Below are 18,944 nucleotides of genomic sequence, written 5' to 3'. Positions count from 1 at the left end.
TACTTGTAGTACACTTTAAGTAAACTAAATTGTAGACTAGAAGTATACTAGTAGTATATAAATGGGTTATACTTGTAGTACACTTTAAGTAAACTAAACTGTGGACCAAAAGTATACTAGTAGTATATACTATAAAAAGTATTGAATTTGTATACTTTCAGTCCACTACAAGTACATAATCCAGAGCACTCTTTCCAAACGTACACTTATACTTGAGGATAATTTATTAAGTATACTTCAGTATACTACTTTTTCGTAAGGGTGGTGCTGCTCGTTCGCACGTGTGCATTTTGGCCACCAGGTGGCCTGTACAGTGCAAATATAATGATAAAAGAGAAAAATACTCTTCGAACTAAGAAGCTGTCTGATTGGTTATTTTGCACGGAAGATAAAGAATATAGACTTATGTAAGTATCTGTATGTGTTGCTCGCGCTTGTGTTCAAATATAAGTCGTGTAAAACGTAATCATAACTGCAAAATCGATGCTAACTATGTTAGCCCACTATGGTGTTTTTGCATTGCGTGTTAGCATTTAGCTAGCGTCATTGGGTTTAATACACAAGTTGTAATTCTTTTTTTTTAAATTTTGCTTTTGAAGTAAACTTCAACTGGTAGTGTCAATAAAAATCTTGATGACTCTTTTTTTGAAGAAGAACTGTTTGCTATCTGCTGCTTGTTGTTGTGTTTGCTGCTCCAATTCTAAGTGGAGGAACCACTTGATCTTCCAGGGGTCGACTTAATGTCTTGGCCAATGTGATCCGCAAGGACTTGAACCAGATCTTCTGTCAGTTCGACCCCAAATTAGAGGCTGCAGATGAAGTGAGAGCACCTCGACCAAAGTAGTGGTCCCTCAGTGCAGCATACCTTGATGTTAACCTACCCGTGACTCTCCCACAGGGTTCTGGGGACGTCAAATACCACCTCGGGATGTACCACGAAAGAATAAACAGGTGGACGGACAAAAACATCACGCTGTCCCTCATGGCGAATCCCTCCCACTTGGAGGCGGTAGATCCAGTAGTCCAGGGCAAGGCCAAAGCCGAGCAATTCTACAGGGGGGACATGTTTGGCAAAAAGGTCGCCATTGCCCTAAGATGGAGCGTTCTTGTGTGTATTCAACAAACAAAACATTTTGTTTTGCAGGTCATGTCCATTTTGATGCACGGAGACGCCGCTTTCGCCGGCCAAGGTGTCGTTTATGAAACGTTCCATCTCAGTGAACTCCCCTCTTACACCACACATGGTACCATCCATGTGGTGGTCAACAATCAGGTAACGGGATGCAATGGTTTCATTTATTTAAAGGTAAAATATAGTGTGCAAGTGGCTTCAACAGTACCGTGTTGCGTGTGGAATAATTCAAATCCATTTTATAAATTGGCAACTCGACAAACAGGGAATGTAAAGCGAGACCTTCCTAGCTTTATTTAAAAACTTAGAGTTGTGATGTATCTGTTATGCAGTACCTGCATTTGATTAGTGGATGAGGAGTTTTTACAACACAATACTTACCGTGAATTTTTATTTTTTTATTTTTTTATGTTGCTCACCTGAAATATAGCCAGGCCAAAAACTAATAAAAACTGAACTAAAACAAAGCATTTTGAGCAAAAAAAAAACTAATACTAAAACTAATAAAAACGAAACTAAAACAAAGCATTTTGAAAAAGCCAAAACAAATTAAAAGCAACTAAATAAAATGAAAAAAAAAAATCTATCTACCTAGATTGGCTTCACGACTGACCCCCGCATGGCCCGCTCCTCCCCTTACCCCACCGACGTGGCTCGAGTGGTCAACGCTCCCATCTTCCACGTCAACGCCGACGACCCAGACGCCGTCATATACGTGTGCCGCGTGGCCGCCGAGTGGAGGAATACCTTCAACAAGGACGTCGTCATCGACCTGGTCCGTCCCGGAAATACAGTGATGGATTTTTTTTTTTGCTTTGGTCACAAACCCAAATTTTAGTTCTGAGCCAGTTTCAAATACACGATGTTTTCTGGAACGCATCAAGAGCATTTCAATTCTTTTCAATGGGGAAAGTTGACTTGATCCTTTTTTTTCGGAAGAGGCCATTTGTGTCCTTTTCAATGTTCTGTATATTTTGTGTGTGTGTTTATGACAGGTGTGTTACAGGCGCTTTGGCCACAATGAAATGGACGAGCCGTTGTTCACCCAGCCGCTGATGTACAAGCAGATCCGCCGACAGGAGCACGTGCTGAAGAAGTACTCAGACAAGCTCATTGGCGAGGGAGTGGTGACGCTGCAAGAATTTGAGGTATTTTACACAATAAACATGGCCAAGGAATTTGAAACTTTAACAGCTTGTAACGCTCATCTGGGAGGACTTTGGACGACGTTTATGTGTGTAGTGTGTGAGGAAGCTTTTTGTCTGCAATGTTTTTGTGATTCAGGTTTGCTTGCGTGTGGAAAGTGTTGCGTGTGAGCATTTTTGTGAACGTGTAAGGTTTGTTTTTGTGTGTCTGAGGTATGTATGTATGTGTGTAAGGTTTTTGTGTGACTGTTTGTGGGCGTGTTTTTTTTTCTACATATTTGCAGATGTTTTCCAAGCATTCCCCACCGGCTTTGAAGAATTGTCAAAAGTTCCCAATGAATAATTATGATTAAGCTGTGACTAATGGCTGACGGCCAACCTTTGATTGATGAATTCATTGATTAAGGGGCGTATCCCAATAAATGTGTCCTAGAAACTACCCGACATATTTCTCCTTGCTTGATTGCGATTGCAATTAAATATACGGTAGAATATACGGCAGCGGCATCGCCTCCGTTGCTTTCAATTTCCTGTTGCAATTCAATCACAAGATGGTTCAAGTTTGACATTCACTAGAACCACTCTGGGCCCTCGTTTCAAACAGGAGCTTTGTAATATTTGTAATAAGATTGTTTTCATATCAGCTACGTTACCTCGAAGGCTCACTCGCCGCTGCCGCTTGATGGACATTGTTTGTCATCGCCGTGTGGACCCTCGCAAATAGTCCATTCATCATTCGGAAAGCTTTTTACGGCCACTAAAGACTATTTTTCATTCACCGTTCCTCTCGTTGTGCTTGAGAGCATGCGATATTTGTTGAATGAATTGGGTTTTTTTTTTTTCAGCGTGTGATGTGCTTGCAGGAGGAAGTGGCCAAATATGACAAGATATGCGAAGAGGCGTACAGCAGCTCCAAGGACGAGAAGATCTCACACATCCGTCACTGGCTGGACTCACCCTGGCCAAGTAGCAAACCACCGTCTTATGAAGAACACATTTCCGCGTCAGCTTGTTGACAGAGAGTATAACAATACTCGCTGTCATATATTCTTTATCATCTGCCAAAAATGAGGAAAAAAAAATATTTCAGCAGCTTACTGAGTCAGTCGTTTGTCCGTTTCTCAATGTTTCTATTTTACTGGACTGCCTGCAATTGAGTCACTAAATTCCGCTGGCCAGCGTTTCCTGAAATGCCCTCTTGTGTCTGATATTCTTTGGTGCTCCGTGATAACGACAAATGTTTCCTCCACCTCCTTGTAGACTTCTTCACAGCAGAAGGAGAACCTAAGACCATGAGTTGTCCGCCCACAGGACTTGATGAGGAAGTTCTGCAACATATCGGCCAGATCGCCAGCTCCGTGCCTTTGGAGGATTTTAACATCCATCCTGGTGAAATATACGTGCACCATCATTTCATAAATTGATTTCAAATTAGGACGGTTCATGACAACCCTAATATACGTGTATAGCTGAATATATATGATGGTGCGTTCGATGTCATTCGATCGTGTACCTAATGTTGCAGAAGTTGCACAGAGCGTTTATTCGCTTTGCAATTCCTTTCCAAGAAATCCCAACATCAGCCAGACTTTTAGTGTCCACACTTGACAGCACCACCTGTCATGTTACAGTTTCTGCTTGCTCATCTTTTTTTTTTTTCTTTCCTCTCTTTGTGTGGCCAAGGTCTGTCTCGTATCCTGCGCAGCCGAGCAGACTTGGTGAGAAACGCTCAGCTGGACTGGGCCTTGGGAGAGTACATGGCCTTCGGGTCGCTTCTCAAAGACGGCATCCACGTGCGACTCAGCGGGCAAGATGTCGAAAGGGGAACGTTCAGGTGAGTTGAGAACGTTGACAACAACCAAATCGACAAAAATATCACCAGATCCAAATGTATTTGATATTATGATAATTTAGTTTTTTCACATGTATTTTATTTTTATTTATTTTTTTTAATTTTTTTTAATTTATTCTAGGAAAGTTAATCAATTGGTGGGGTGAGAGGGGATACTTTAATTTTTGTTCATGTTTGAGATTGCCTCCTAACTGAGAGGCTCAAAATATTAAAAATAAAAAAACATCTCCCAGTATAATGCAGCCACAAGAATATTCTTGAGTGCACATATTGAACAAAATTTTTAAACAACTCCGCCGATGATTTTTGCATCACATTCCCATCTGAGGTCATCGTTTGTCGCGCATGGTTAGACGTCGGCTCATTCTCCAGGGACCTGTGTAGCCTCCGTGGTGCTGTCATGTTGTGAAAAGAAACACGTGACGAGTGAACACAACTGGATCTTGTTTTTTTTTTTTTCCCAGTTTGACTGTCTAATGTATGCCTTCTCACAGCTCCTTTTCCTCCACCTCCTCCTCACTCACAGCAACCTACATCTCATGAGCTAACCACACTGCAGTTGGGGCAAAAGTACTCCCGCTCTGTTCTTATCTAGCGAAAGTAGTAGTATTGTTTTAAGTTCTTTGCCAAGATGCCGCCAGATGGCAGCAAAGCACTAATTTTGTCTAAATGGAGCTCCTCAACTCACTTCAACACAGTTCCTTGGTGCCAAGATGGCAGCAAAGCACTAATTTTGTCTAAATGGAGCTCCTCAGCTCACTTCAACACAGTTCCTTGGTGCCAAGATGGCGGCAAAGCACCAATTTTGTCTTAATAAAACCCCTCAACTCTCAAATTGTTCCACTCGTTGTCAGACCAACAGCTTTCACTGTTTCAGGCGATGATATTGTAATCGTAAACTCTGGTTATTTTTATTGCACGTTTGACGTAAAAGAAATTAATACATTTCACGAATACCAGGACTTAAAAAGAAATCTGCTCAAATACTGTATCCAAATATTTATACTTTGTTAGTTGTCACCACTGTCACACTCTACTGGCCTCTTCCTTTCGTCTTCCATCCCCGATTCACTTTTGTATTGCAAAGTCGTTTGGCAGCGCTTCACTCTCGAGTCTGCCGTGTACTGTACTTGACATCCAAGCACCCTCCTCCCACCTTCACTTTGTTTTCCTCCTCCTGTCGGTCGCTCACGTCCTTTTCTCACAGGAGCCGAGCATCTTGACGCGTTCCGCTTGAGCGTGCGCATCAGCGGCGGACCAAACTTGACGTGTTTGGGTGTGGGAATGCGTGCGCCCTCTTTTCCCCACTAATGGGGCCCCCGAAGACAGACGACGTGTGTGTGTGCGGTCACATGTTTGTGAAGTTACTTTTGTGTGAGTCCTAGGTTTGTCCATGTGCGTGTACATTTTTGTTCTTCTCCTATTCTACTGCCCCCGGTGGCCAAAGTGGGAACACCAGCAGGGACAGCACAAGGAACTGAATTGAAGCATTAAATCATCATGCACAAACAGATGAATTATTTTCGTTCTGTCATCATTATCATTAGCGAAATGGATTAATGGAACGGTACAATGGTGTTGTTCTTTTTGCATGTTTCCTAGTCACCGTCATCATGTTCTCCATGACCAAGAGGTGGACAAACGCATCTGCGTCCCCATGAACCACCTGTGGGCCGACCAGGCTCCCTACACCGTCTGCAACAGCTCCTTGTCCGAATATGGCGTTCTCGGTAGGTGTCCGCGCCTCCGCCTCCGCTATGGACCCGCCGCCGCCCCGTGACCGCCTGTTCCCTATTCAGGGTTCGAGCTGGGTTTCGCCATGGCCAGTCCCAATGTCCTGGTCCTGTGGGAGGCGCAGTTTGGAGACTTCCACAACACCGCCCAGTGCATCATCGACCAGTTCATCAGCTCGGGGCAGGCCAAGTGGGTCCGCCACAACGGCATTGTTCTGCTCCTCCCTCACGGGATGGAGGGAATGGTGAGAGGATTTTTAGAGTGGCCTATTATTGCGATAGCCAAAGGCATTGTGCGATAATTATTTATTTTGTGAGTTTTTGTTTAATATAATAATCTTGGCAGGAAAACAAATATACACTAATTATTAAAAAAAACAAAAACATTTATTTATTTATTTATTTATTTATTTGGGTGGCTGGGACAGATTAATATTATTGCAGTGGGGAACCTGAACTAGATATTGAAATAAATCAAGTTACCACGGAATGGCTTAAAAATCAGTCTTAGTGTATTTCCATTTCATCAAAGTACAACATTTAATCCTCTCCTCCTTGTCTTCAGGGTCCAGAACATTCCTCAGCCCGACCTGAGCGCTTCCTGCAAATGAGCAAAGACGACCCGGACCACTTTCCTGTAGGTCCACCCGTAGAATTCAAAATTTTCAAAACACTTTTCTTATGATGTTTCCTGTGGCTATTCCGGCTTGGTCTCACATTCCAAATACATGACAACTCTGAAGATATTTTTATGTCGTGTATTGACTGAACGGCTAAGGCAGGCTCTCTTAACGCTGCTGCAGTGGCCTCCTGCTATACCATCAACGGTTTAAGCGATGATTCTCAATTTCTTCATTCAAGGCCCCTGAGGGACGACGACTACGTTCAACACTTAGTCAGGTCCCGTGGGTCGGCTGGTGTGAGGGAGCTTTCGAGGAGAGATCAGCAGAAGTCTGCCAAATTCATCGGCAAATGGGATATTGATCAAACCATTAGTGGGGGTGTGTGTCATATGGAATTAGCATCCCCTGGGGGTGTGTGTGTGTGTGTGTGTAAGTTTTTTTGTGACTGAGACTCTCGAGAGACATTGAGGGCTCAATATTTGTAGACAGCGCTGCCGTGCTGGACCATAAAACGTGTCGTTTCCTGATTTTCTCTGCAAAAATACCCAAACGCCGTCGAGCTCGCCCCAGTGCAGAATTGGACCGCAAGTCAGCGCGAAAATTGAGCCCTGAGTCTCATTTGTTTTGCTGCTTAAACTCTCGTTCCGTCTCTCCTCTTTTCTCACATGAAGGAATTTGTCGGCGATTTTGAAGTGCAGCAGCTGTACGAGTGCAATTGGATCGTGGTCAACTGCTCCACGCCTGCTAACTACTGTCATGTGCTCAGACGGCAGATTCTGCTGCCGTTCAGGAAGCCGGTAAAGCACGACAAACTGTCTTAGTTTTCCAAAACAAATATATTCCTCTCGTATACTTTTTTAAAAATGTTATTTTATTTATTTTTTTTTTTTTAAAGCACCATGTCTTTGACACGTCTAAGCTTAAAAGTATTTTAACAGCAGGATATTGGTTCATAATTGTGTCTTTGGGAGCCACTTGTTTAAATACATGACACATTTTTTTTTTTTTTTTTTTGCTTTCCTGAAGTCGGAAGGTTTTGTGCTTAGTGAAACTTTTAGACAGTACATGAATATATATTTTTTTATGCCCTGCCTTCAACTGCTTTTGTCTTAAGTGATCCCCTGTCGTCTACAAATGTGACGCTCCGTTCCGCATGAGAAAACAAACTACCCCGAGCAAATCAGTGAGGATGTCAAGAGGGAATATGAGATGATTCTTTTCAGTACAAAGTCTCAATTCTGGTTTTGCTTGACTGAACCGTCAGGCTTTGTCCCAGTGCTGATGCCACATGTTTGGGCAAATAAAATGTCAACAAACCTTTCTTTTCTTGGTTGGCAGCTGATTATATTCACTCCTAAATCTCTGCTGAGGCACCCCGATGCCAGGTCCAGTTTTAGCGACCTCGCCAAAGGTACACGTTGACCCATTCTCCACTACTTTGATGCAAAGTTAAAAAAAAATGTCATTAAACTAAAACAACATCATTAATTCATGCAGGCACAAAATTTAAGAGGCTGATCCCAGATGAAGGCCCGTCGGGTCAAAATCCAGACCAAGTGAGAAGACTGATCTTCTGCACAGGGAAAGTCTACTACGAGCTCACCAAAGAGAGGAAGCGGCAAAATTTGGAGAAAGACGTCGCCATCGTCAGACTGGAGCAGGTCTGCTCCAACATGCTAGAACAGGACGCCACCCAATCACACACTCGTCAGCCTTTGATATTTAGTATGTGCGCCATACAAAAGTGATTAACTCATTCACAACCAACTGTGTAATAAAAAAAAAAAAAAAAAATGGAACTTTGACATCTTTAGCCGTCAATGGTAGTAAATGAGTTCAACAAACTAGCTCAGAATAAGAGTTTGGAATTTGCTCACACATCAGGTCGTTATTCATTGAACACTTTGTGATGATTTACATTTGCAGATTTTTTTTTTTTTGTCCAATCAGATTGCAGCCTGTGTTGCCATGTTATTGTAATCCGCTCATGCCCTCAAGAATCCGTAGTGCTGGTCGATGTAACTTAAACTCCATTTGCAATGGACATTAGAATACAGTCGCGTCGTCGGTTTAGGTTTTCACGAAAGTAATCCTTTTGCGACTCATTGTGTCATTATGCACAAATCTGAATGTTAACATTGTTGAAAATTGAAAGTTAACTACAACCGCACTGAAAAAAAAATGTGTTGACTTTATTCAATTTAATTTCATCATGTGATTGCAAGAAAGTTTATGACGACTTCTCTTAAAAAACACATTTGGGTCCAGATGTTTTTTTTAGTGTAGCCACAAAATTGTATAATTCGACATTCCAACTTTGAGAGTCACTCTTCTTCGTGCTCGGTCCCAATTCCAGACGTTCTCGCGATGCAGTTTTTTCTTTTCCAGATCTCTCCATTCCCTTTTGACCTGGTCAGAGCGGAGGTGGAGAAACACCAGACCGCCGAGCTGGTCTGGTGTCAGGAGGAGCACAAGAACACGGGTTACTACAATTACGTCCGGCCTCGCTTGCTCACCGTGGTGGCCAACAAGAGGCCTGTCTGGTGAGGACGTGCCGCTTCAGTTTGACGTGACGACGGGAAAGTCACGCTGGTTGTTGTTTTTCTTTCAGGTATGCCGGGCGGGACGCCGCCGCCGCGCCCGCCACGGGGAACAAGTCGACCCACCTGAACGAGCTGAAAAAGTTCATGGACAAAGCCTTGAACCTGAACGCATTCCAGGAGAGGAACGCTTGAACTGGACGGGAGGTGCACGTTTCCGTTGTCTTAAGTCGGTGCTGAAAATGGATCTGTCATGCTTCAGTGTAAGAACTCGAGCCAATAGAAAGAATATGTTTCTGATTGCAATCTAGGGAGACATTTTTCTCTTCTGCGTTTATAAATTCCAAGTAATGAGAAGCACAGTGGATTCTTGGAACTCTGCAACAATCTGTTCCAGGAAGTTGTTTGACATTGACGTGTTTGGATTTGGAATTCATTCATTTTCCCTTTGGAATGAAATGGATGTCCCGCCATTATGTTATCCTCATTCTTGACTATTACATTTTTTTTTTTTTTTTTCGTAACAATACAAATGTATTCTGGTTCCATTTTGAGTTTTTTCTCAAACATTAAGGAACTTTTTCTTTTAACATTATTAATTTTTTTCTATTACAACACTGGTCAACAATTTTTTTTTGTACATTTTTTTCATCATCGATGCAAGTACATTTTTCTAGATTTTTTTTACCACATCAGGTTTGAATAATTTTTAATAATAATAATAATAATAATTGTTAGGTTCAGTAACAGTTGGAATTCATTTCTGAAATGCCATTGCTATAAATTACAACGCAATGGTTAAAATCCATATTGCGCAAATTTCTATAGGTCAAACTTAAAACAAAAAAAAATTTAAATGACTTCAATAAAAAAATGGTGACTATTCTTCTACTGTCATGGCTCTCATGGAATGTTAAATTTTTTTAAAAAAAAATTCTTGTTCCATTTTGGTTATTCTTGTGACATTTGGATTTTCCCTTATTATTTCCTTATTACTGTTTTATTTTCATTCTGACTAGAGTTTTCCTGTCTTCATTTTTTTTAGGAGGGGAACATTTGCTCTTGTACTTTTAGCCTACTGCTGTAATAAAAGGGTCTGTTTTACTTGTAACATGGCCACGTAAATCCCTGTTGCGTTTTGGAATAATTCTTGTAACAAAGACTTGTTCTAACATCAGGCTGCTTAACTTTTTTTTATACTCCTTTATAGTCTTAAAACACCACTCTTGAGCAGCTGTTTCTACAAAGATAACTGTACGCCTTGTATTAGGTAATTAAACTTCTCCTGACAAGCATCGGTCGTTGTGTGTATGTGAGCTTCTGCTTTTGCCACGTGTGCTGTTGGTGAAGGAATGCCTCTTTATTGTCACAGCTCACTTCATTAGCAGACATCAGCCAGCTGGCATAGACGAGTTTGCTTTTATTTTTTTTGAGTTTGTTTTGTTTTGTGTATACGTCTCATAAGGTGCAAATACAACAAAGTCCGAGAGCTGTGAAGAGCAATAATGACACTCAGTAATCTTATTCACATCCTCACGTGTAAATAATCAAAATATTAATAATGTTTCGGGGATGCTTATAGGTATAATTAGTATTTATAAAAATAATAAATAAATAAAAATATTGCCTAGATCACCCATCATTTCAAGTTCATCATTTATTAAAATTCATACAATACTTAATAACATAACAGCGGTCACAGACTTTTGTTTTTAATTGTACATGTACACTCGGCCTTATATACAAACAGATTTGCTTCTAAGATGCAACACGGTAACATCAGTCACTTTCAAACACTAATCAATTGCACACCTGCAAAAATAAATACATCATTTTCTTTGTGCACAATAAATAAATGACTTAAATATTCTAATCTGGCTTCGTTCTTGTTTTTCACACTTTGAAAACGCACAAATACGGATTTCCTCAGTTTCTTGTTTTCAAACGTGGCTCAACGACCAAATAACTGTTAAAAGTATATTATCTTATCCTCAAATAGTCCCTGTGGGTGTTTACTCAACTGCAGAGTAAATTATATGTACCGGGGCCTTATTTCCTATTTTTAAATATCGTGTAAAGAAATGGTAGAAATGGGCGTTTGCGCCGTTATGGGAGTGAACACGACCGGCTTGTTTCCCGACCAATCGAAGTGGCTCCCTTCATTCCCTTTAAATTCAGGAACTGAATGAAGATCACTGATGTAAAGTAGGCCTCTGTCGAGTGGGCACCTGGAAGCCGCCTTCCACCCCTGATTGTGCGTCTGTCTGTGACAACTCTCCCCGAATAGTTGTCCCACGGTCAGAGGGCGGCTTTTGAAATATATGAAAGTGATGAGAGTGATTTGAAAACGTCTTCAGCCCGTCAGCAAGCCCAGAAAGTTGCCAAATTCCCAATCATGGTAAACTAGACTGGCCCCAGCACAAAAATCAAAGAAAATTATCTTCAGCGCACTGAGGCCTGTCGACCAAAATAGAGCCCATGGAGTCCTTGCAAGTGTTCTCATTTTCCATTTGTGTGTTTTACTGTCTTTAAAAAGGCCTAAAATGCGTCTCCTGTGGATTTCCTTGCCCACATTTTTTATTCTCTTAATTCACGCTGTGGCGTATCTGAAGCTCACCAAGCGACACCTTTTAGTTAAAAAAAAATCTATAGCAAGTTACAACACTTTTAAGACAAAGGTCCACTGATTGATGTTTCCATATCAACGGTTAGTATGACATCGTCAACTAAATTAGAATATTCCTTCGACTTTACCTCCAGCCTGCAGTTGAGTCTGGCTCAGCGTCTTCTCAAGAGCTAATGTCAGCGCTTCCTGGTTCTTGCTCAGGTCAGCTGGCTTCTCCGTGGTTGTCTCCAGGTTCGGCCCCCCTCCCGGCTGAATCCTGTGACACAAATCTCTCATGTCTAACAGCCCCCTCTCCAGACTTTTGACGAATTGTGACGAGCACGTCTGTTGACTCTCCCTAAAGCTGGATACGCAAAAGACGAAATGGTCCGACTGAGGGTTGTAGCACACCCCGTATCCGTTCGGGACCACAGGTCCGTAGCAGCAGAACATCTCGACAGTAGTGGGGACCTGAAAGAAGAAGTAGAGGATTGTTTGAATGGATTCTCTCCAAATTTCAAACACACAAACATTACCTGACTTGTGGAGAGAATGAAGTGATTACTGATGCGATAGGCTTCATCTCGAAAGATCTCCGGGGTCTCAATCTTCAGATCTTGAGCCATCTCGCGTAATCCCAGTAGGTGATTATCTATCGCCATCCCCATGATAGCCTAGAAAAGAGAAATGACATCACGGATTCATTCATCTTTGTGATGCCGATTCAAGGTAGTGAGAGGAATCTGAAAGCCACCTGTGTTGAATTCTTTGTCTGTGCTGTTACGGCGGCCCGTAATAACTCCATCTTCTTTGCATCCTTGTGGAAACGAAAAAGTATCAGTGCCAATCCTTCATGAACCTTGAATCATTGGTTTTAAGGGTAGTTTCGCAGCTATAGCTCACATCTGTTAAAGGATCTCACATTTGTCTCTTTGATACTTTTTGTTCCGTCTTTGTCCATGGTCAAACTGGATTTCTTTCTCACCCAAACTTGAACCGCCCTAAGTCTTGTTTTGAACCATACCATCAAACTTGGTGTATTCAGCCAAAGCCTCCTACACCGACTTTGACAGTCCCCTTAGTCTGTGTAGTCAGTCATCCAGGTCTTCGATCTTAATCCAAAAGGCCTCTTTACCCAGGTAGCTCTTTGAAGCAACTGGACTCTTCCCAGTTGTTGAAGACATTACCTTTAAGCCGAAAGAAGAAGGTGAGACGTTTTGAACGACCAAGAAGAATGGCAGTCACCTCGATTAAACTTGCAGACTGACGTGACCTGGGTAACTTCTTAATAATGTCTCCCAAGAGTAGTCCATTTCATTTGATTCATCTTTTGTGTATTGTCCAGTTTGATAGCCACGCATCGGATGTGGGAGTAAGTCGCATGTGCAGGTCTTAACCTGCAAGTTTAGAGCAATTCCCGAGTGACCACTTGTGTGTGTGTGTGTTAGCTTTCGAATTGATAGATTGATTGCTTATTTTATAGTCAGCAGGCCTTGCCTCCGACCTTTCCACGGGAAATGCCAAATGCCTTGCCATGCATTTTGTGCAGATGTCCCAGCGAAAAAAGGAAATCATTTAGAGAGAGGAAATAAAAATAAACAATTGCGACACTGGCGTTACACACGCCTGCACATTCTCTTGTTCTTTGGGAAGTGGCTTTCTTCCGGATTGAGCAATCATATTCAAAGAATTACCACACACACTGGCTCATTTTCAAGCACTGACTCAGTTTACCGTGAAACAAATGGCAATTTTCCTCCGTTATATTAAAGATGATGTGTCAAAAATGTAGATATTCAACTTCAAACAAGGTGACTCTTCATGTAACTGAAGTTAAAGTTGAGTCACTTAAATACCAAGTCAGTCATTACAAAGTCTTTGCAAAGTCACAAATCCTAAAAAAATGACGCTCGAGTCTGACTTCAGCCAAATCATGTGATTCAAGTCACCCATCTCTGCTACGGACCACTTGCTCGAGTTTGATTCAAACCGACAATACAGTGAACGCATCGCGAGTCTCGCGTCAAACTCCTTACGCAGTTGGTCCCGTTCCTGTCGGTCATCGCTCGAACAAAAGCCATGGCCTCCGGCGTGGCCGAGCGAATGTTGTCCACTCGGCCATCCTTAAAGCGGCGTAGGGAGGCGCTCTCATAGGTGGAAACTGCTCTGCCGTGACATCTGGCCACACGGAGCGAGAAAGGGTTCTAAAGACATGTCAGTATGTCCTGCGATGTCCTTCGTCTTTTGCCTACCTGTAGTTGGCCAACTGCAGAGCCACCTGGACGAACGCATCTGGACTCATTTGCAGCCCCTTGATCGTTTCTTTCCCGTAATGCTGGAACTTGTGGACGTTCATGTCGAGATTCTTGACAAGCCTTTGCAGACACATTAGATTAGCTCGAAGCATTTTCACCAATCGTCGTCGTTGGTCGTTGGTTGATTTACTCAATTGTGTATGAGTGTTGCTGGAGAGAGTTTGAAATTGAATGAAAAAGGACTGCCATGGAGGAAGGCAGTCAAACCGCTGGAGAAGATTCACATTGGGCGGAACTGATGGAAATGCTACATTCGTTTCTGTGCATTCTCACAGGTGGAAATAAAAACCTAACGAGCAAGACAAGACATAACAAAATGGACACAGGGAAAACATGATAAAAAAAAAAAATGAAAGAAAACAAAATCAATCGTGTCCATGAAGTGTGAAGCGAAACCTGTGGAGTCTGTCTGAAGATGAAGCGAGGAGTTTGTGCACGACCGGGGTACATTTCCAGCGGAGTCGTCGCGGTGCAGGCAACTCACTCACCATAGCAGCCGGTACCGGCTCGGGGGGGCTTCCGAACCTAGCGCTACAATGAAGACAACAGTCAGAACATTCAAGTCCGGCTTTCAAAAATCTTAGTGGAATTCTTACATGTTCTTGAGAAGATACTCCGTGCACTGCACCAGCACGATCCCTTCTAAAGCTGAATGCTCGCACACGACGCCACAGCAGCCGTTGGCCCCTACGACAAACTGGCACAATGACGCTGTTTTCAGAGCATCGGCTTCCATCAGAACTTGGCCACCAAAGAATGGAGACTCGGGCTGGTTTCTTGTGGCGCTGAGGTGCCCTTGTCCACAGAAGTGTGTTGCTCAAGATGACCCCATCCGAGACCAAGGGTTGCCCGAGACCAGACGTCACCAAGACCAAGACAATACCAAGACTTTTAGGAGTGAAGACAAGGCGAGACCGAGACAAGACCCAGACTATAAAAATCGACCTAAAAAATTAAATGTTCTTTTAAACATATTCAACAACCAAAAAAAACTTTGTCACCAGAACCTCAGTCACAATCCTGCGAAAATTTCAGTCATAATGAGGATGGGGGTGGGGTGCTTAGTAACACATGACTTGAAGGTATGTTTGACCGAATGCTCCTTTTATGATTACCACACTAAGGAAGTTGACGATGAACAAGCAGATCAGTGCTGGTCTTGAACAGTCGAAAGGGAAAATCCCCAATCTGGCCAGTCCGAGAACGAAACAAGACCAAGACTTCTGGTAGTTTCGTCTGAGCGACCAAGGCTTTCAAAGTGGTCAAGACCCGTGTTACAACACAAATTAGTCGCATCTGGTTTGTGCAGTTGTGTATGTTTGTCCTACATGTGACTACTCCAGCATGTTGATTCATTACAAATCAAAGGGAGCATTTGAAATTACTCTCTTGGGGCTAATTAAGGCATTCCTCGGTCCTTCGGCTACATGTACATGCTCTTTGTTCCTATCATCAGGCATAATCCATGCACAAGCAAAGCAAGTCCTTCCACGGATCCGATGAGTGAAATAAGAGGAGCAATCAAAGACTTTCTCACAAACCTGCATGCTCTTGTCGTACCACCGGTTTCCCCCGTTCACGGCCGCTCCGCCCCCGTGCAGCAACAACGTGGCCCGAGTGGAGTCGCTCAGCTCGACCTTGCTGCCGTCATCCAGACAAACCAAACAAAGGCAGCGCTCCATCAGGTCCAAAGAGTCCGCGTTGGTCGACTCTGCAGGAGCGCAAGGGAGCGAATCGTCAAATGCAGGGATTGTAAACGGACCCACCATGTCACCTCCAGTGGAAAGTTCCGTACCCGTGATGAGTTTTCCGCGAGCCTCCGCCCACTCTGTTCGGCCATCAGAGGTGAGAAGACCGATTGGCGGCTGACGATCGTTTTCATCGTCTGCCATTTTCACGATCTTCTCCAGCTGAGTCAGGAGGTCTCGGTCATTCAGACAACGGGAATAAATCACCACGTCCAGAGCAAAAAACTGAGCACAAATTCGCATCGCATCACAATCCAGCATTTGCTGTTCTTTTTGAGTCAGTTAAATTGGATTCTGTTCTGGTCTGGGCTCAAGTCCCATTGACTAACCCCAAGTTAAACTTTCCCTGACACATTTCTGCTTCCCATCAGCAGCCTCAACGTTTTGTGCTATCATTGATTGGGGAGTAACTCTTCCGGTTTTTGCACCTGACCTGATTCTTACAAGCCACAATGATATGTTGTGCTTGTGGCATCGCGCTACCGTCGCGCGTCACCAGCATGTCCCTCTCACGGCCCGGCAGGCGGTAGGCGCTGAAGATCCGATAGTACTGCTCCATACAAAGGGGGCTTCCGCCAAGCTGACCTCGGGCGTAGTCCACAGGTAACGTACGTCTGCACAAACCCATTCGCAAGTTTGTCCGACGTACATCCACCTCTTGTGAATTTGAAAGGAAATTTCTCTTACTTACGCATCAAGCAAACCTTTGTAGTCGAGTATTCCGGAGATCAAGTTGGCTGCAAACCTACAGGAAAAAAACAAGAAACAACAGACGTGGTATGATCTTTTCAAATGTCTAAATGATGGAAATGTATTATATGCACGTGTGCTTGTGGATATTCTGATTCATCCAGCTCATTTCTTTCTTAGGGGATTTGATTCATTGCAACTGGAAGACGTTTTGCCTCTCATCGTTCATTTTAATATCCAAAATTTTCTGATCTGCGTCTAGGTCAGTCACGATCATTTGCTGTGTCACGCACACCTCAGAGAATCGATGGGAGCTGTGAAGTTCTGGCGTGGGAACATCATGGCGGGGCTGGAGTTGACCGGCAGCGCTAGTCTGTTGTTGAGGTACATGTCGTTCAACCAGTAGTCGTACACCTACACGGGCAAAATGAAACTTTTGCTCTAATGGTCGCCCAAATAATTATTTAAAAAAAAATGAACACAACTACTTCAATCCCTTTTTGTTCGCATGTTCTCCTGTCATGGCAGCAATCTCCAGATAAAGCACCAAATACTGGAAGTGAATTCCGTTTACCCAATTGTCCTTTTTCTCTCTCCTTTCCACCAGCTTGCATTGCAGTAGCTCCCCCACGCCTCCAGGGGCGCCAAAACGCTTCACCGCCTCCTGAGTTTTTTGGAAGCCCTCCTCAGGGAGAAGATGTTTCACGCATCTCAGGTAGGTGTCCAAAGTGTCCTTTAACGCAGGCAGCGGGAGTTTGGGCACATTCTGGAAGGGGGCGGGGGGTGGGGATATTTCAGTCATTAGATGATGACGCCATATCATTTGAAAATAGGATATTACGTGAAAAAGGATAGAATATTCACATCAGTGGCCTTGGAATGTTTGGAGGGCTTGTGGTTGAGAAGAAGAGACATGTTGGTGGTGCACCGCAGTAGTCGATTCCCTTTTAATGACAAACAGAAAATGGATGGCAGATATATGTATTTATGTATGTATGTTTGTGATGTGTTTTCTCAGTACATGTTATCCCATAATAATAATAATGATAATAATAATAATGCAAAATAAAAATAAGAAATAAAATAATTTAAAAAACATTGCAATAATAAAAAACTATATTACCACTAACTGTATTGTTAATAATAATGATTTTCATTAAAATATAATAATAATAATGTTGTATTAAGAATAAAAAGTCCTTTAAAATAATACAATAATAAAACTTTATATGACTACTACCGATATGAATAATAATAATAATAATAAGAAAAATTATGAAAAAGCAAAACAAACAATTGCAATATTATCAATGATGATAATAAATCAATAATGATTATTTTTAAAAAATACAATAACAAACTATTCTATTAATACACTCATAATCACATCATCATAATTAGAATTATAAACGTCACAATAATCATAATAAGAAGGGAAAAAGTCAACTAATTTGGTAATAAAGCAATAATTTTAGAAAAATTCATCATTGTGGTTAACAACTATTATAAAAGATTGTAACTATATTTTTAATGATAAAAGATTCAGTCTCTTTATTTATGTTGTATAATTTTTTTTTTAAATGTACCGTTAAACTCTACATTTCCTGTTTCTATCCATCCATCTCACCGGTAGTAAAACATATCTCCAAAAATATATATGCATTCATCTAATTGCGACTTCTGATGATCTGTGTCTCAAAAATATAACACAAGTTGACGTTTTGCTGTGATGAATGACTGACACTTGTTTATCCCAAGCACAAAATCAGAAAAGCCATGTTCAGTCGCTTTCGGAGCATTGGAAATCTCAATCTCAGCCTCAATCATCGTCCAAAACACTTTCGTAAGTCATTTGAAATCATGACTATTGTCTTACCTGTAAGTAGACAAAAAGCTGCTTCCTCGCTTGTCTTCAGGCTCCAGTGAGAGGTTTAAATTTGTTTCTCTTCATTTTTTTTTTCTTTCCCGGAGCATCCTTCATCCAAAGACAAGACCAAGAAGAAGCTCAACTATAAGTCCCTCGCTGTGGCTCCGCAGAGATGCTGGTGGGTGGGGGTGGGGGGCAGGTGTGTGGGTGCGTGTGTGAGTGTGTGTGTGAGTGTGTGTGTGAGACTCCTCCCTGTAGTCCAGCGATTCGCCGGCAACTTTTATTCCCCGCATCACTCGTTCCCTCCATCATCGCCATCCGAATCGTCCCGGTGTGGACTCATTCGGTTTTTGCCACAAATCTCTTTTTATTGATTATTTCCCTCTGAAATATTAAATTCTGATATTTTCTCTCCATTAAGGCTCCAATTTGTGCTCCAATTGTGAGGGTTGAATATATACAGCACTGAAAAAAAAATTAAGCAACGCCCTCAAAATGATCACTCTCTCTCTGATTTTGCGTAAAAGATGTTTGAATAAAATTTGTTTGTTTTTTTATTCTATAAACTGCTGACCACATAACTGTGAATACAAATATTGTCGTTTAGAGCATTTATTTGCATAAAATGAAATAATGTTAAAAATGAACCCCCTGACCCACAAAAGGTATTGTTTATTTTGCCCTCTTAATTATT

General features: G+C 42.2%; 2 protein-coding genes across 3 annotated transcripts in view; one reads left to right on the top strand and one right to left on the bottom strand.

Annotated features, from left to right (window-relative positions):
- The window catches only part of ogdhl (oxoglutarate dehydrogenase L), a 29,537-nt gene extending 19,217 nt beyond the window's left edge, over positions 1-10,320 (top strand). For both annotated transcript variants that reach the window (XM_088305112.1, XM_088305113.1), the window contains 16 exons: positions 730-820; positions 899-1,078; positions 1,145-1,273; positions 1,728-1,907; positions 2,128-2,280; positions 3,141-3,243; positions 3,538-3,666; positions 3,961-4,111; positions 5,732-5,859; positions 5,929-6,107; positions 6,428-6,499; positions 7,157-7,282; positions 7,824-7,896; positions 7,983-8,146; positions 8,874-9,028; positions 9,097-10,320. In XM_088305112.1, the coding sequence (XP_088161238.1) occupies positions 730-820; positions 899-1,078; positions 1,145-1,273; positions 1,728-1,907; positions 2,128-2,280; positions 3,141-3,243; positions 3,538-3,666; positions 3,961-4,111; positions 5,732-5,859; positions 5,929-6,107; positions 6,428-6,499; positions 7,157-7,282; positions 7,824-7,896; positions 7,983-8,146; positions 8,874-9,028; positions 9,097-9,220 (2,137 nt within the window). In that variant the 3' untranslated portion in view covers positions 9,221-10,320. The remainder of the gene's footprint in view (positions 1-729; positions 821-898; positions 1,079-1,144; positions 1,274-1,727; positions 1,908-2,127; positions 2,281-3,140; positions 3,244-3,537; positions 3,667-3,960; positions 4,112-5,731; positions 5,860-5,928; positions 6,108-6,427; positions 6,500-7,156; positions 7,283-7,823; positions 7,897-7,982; positions 8,147-8,873; positions 9,029-9,096) is intronic.
- Positions 10,321-11,087: 767 nt separating this feature from the next.
- chata (choline O-acetyltransferase a) lies at positions 11,088-18,375 on the bottom strand. Its single transcript, XM_088305049.1, has 15 exons — positions 18,260-18,375; positions 17,248-17,327; positions 16,958-17,149; positions 16,679-16,797; positions 16,385-16,438; positions 16,127-16,307; positions 15,741-15,918; positions 15,487-15,656; positions 14,542-14,642; positions 14,342-14,470; positions 13,883-14,005; positions 13,667-13,808; positions 12,385-12,447; positions 12,167-12,304; positions 11,088-12,101 (listed from the first exon to the last, which is right to left on the bottom strand). Exons 2-15 carry the CDS (start codon positions 17,296-17,298, stop codon positions 11,757-11,759), a joined length of 1,986 nt encoding a protein of 661 aa, XP_088161175.1. The 5' UTR covers positions 17,299-17,327; positions 18,260-18,375; the 3' UTR covers positions 11,088-11,756.
- Positions 18,376-18,944: the final 569 nt, after the last annotated feature.

The sequence above is a fragment of the Idiotropiscis lumnitzeri genome, chromosome 9 (assembly GCF_059441095.1).
Source record: "Idiotropiscis lumnitzeri isolate Australia: NSW breed Sydney's pygmy pipehorse chromosome 9, RoL_Ilum_1.0, whole genome shotgun sequence".
NCBI lineage: Eukaryota > Metazoa > Chordata > Actinopteri > Syngnathiformes > Syngnathidae > Idiotropiscis > Idiotropiscis lumnitzeri.
Note: the sequence above shows the minus strand (reverse complement) of the source record. Positions and strands in the feature narration are given on the sequence as shown.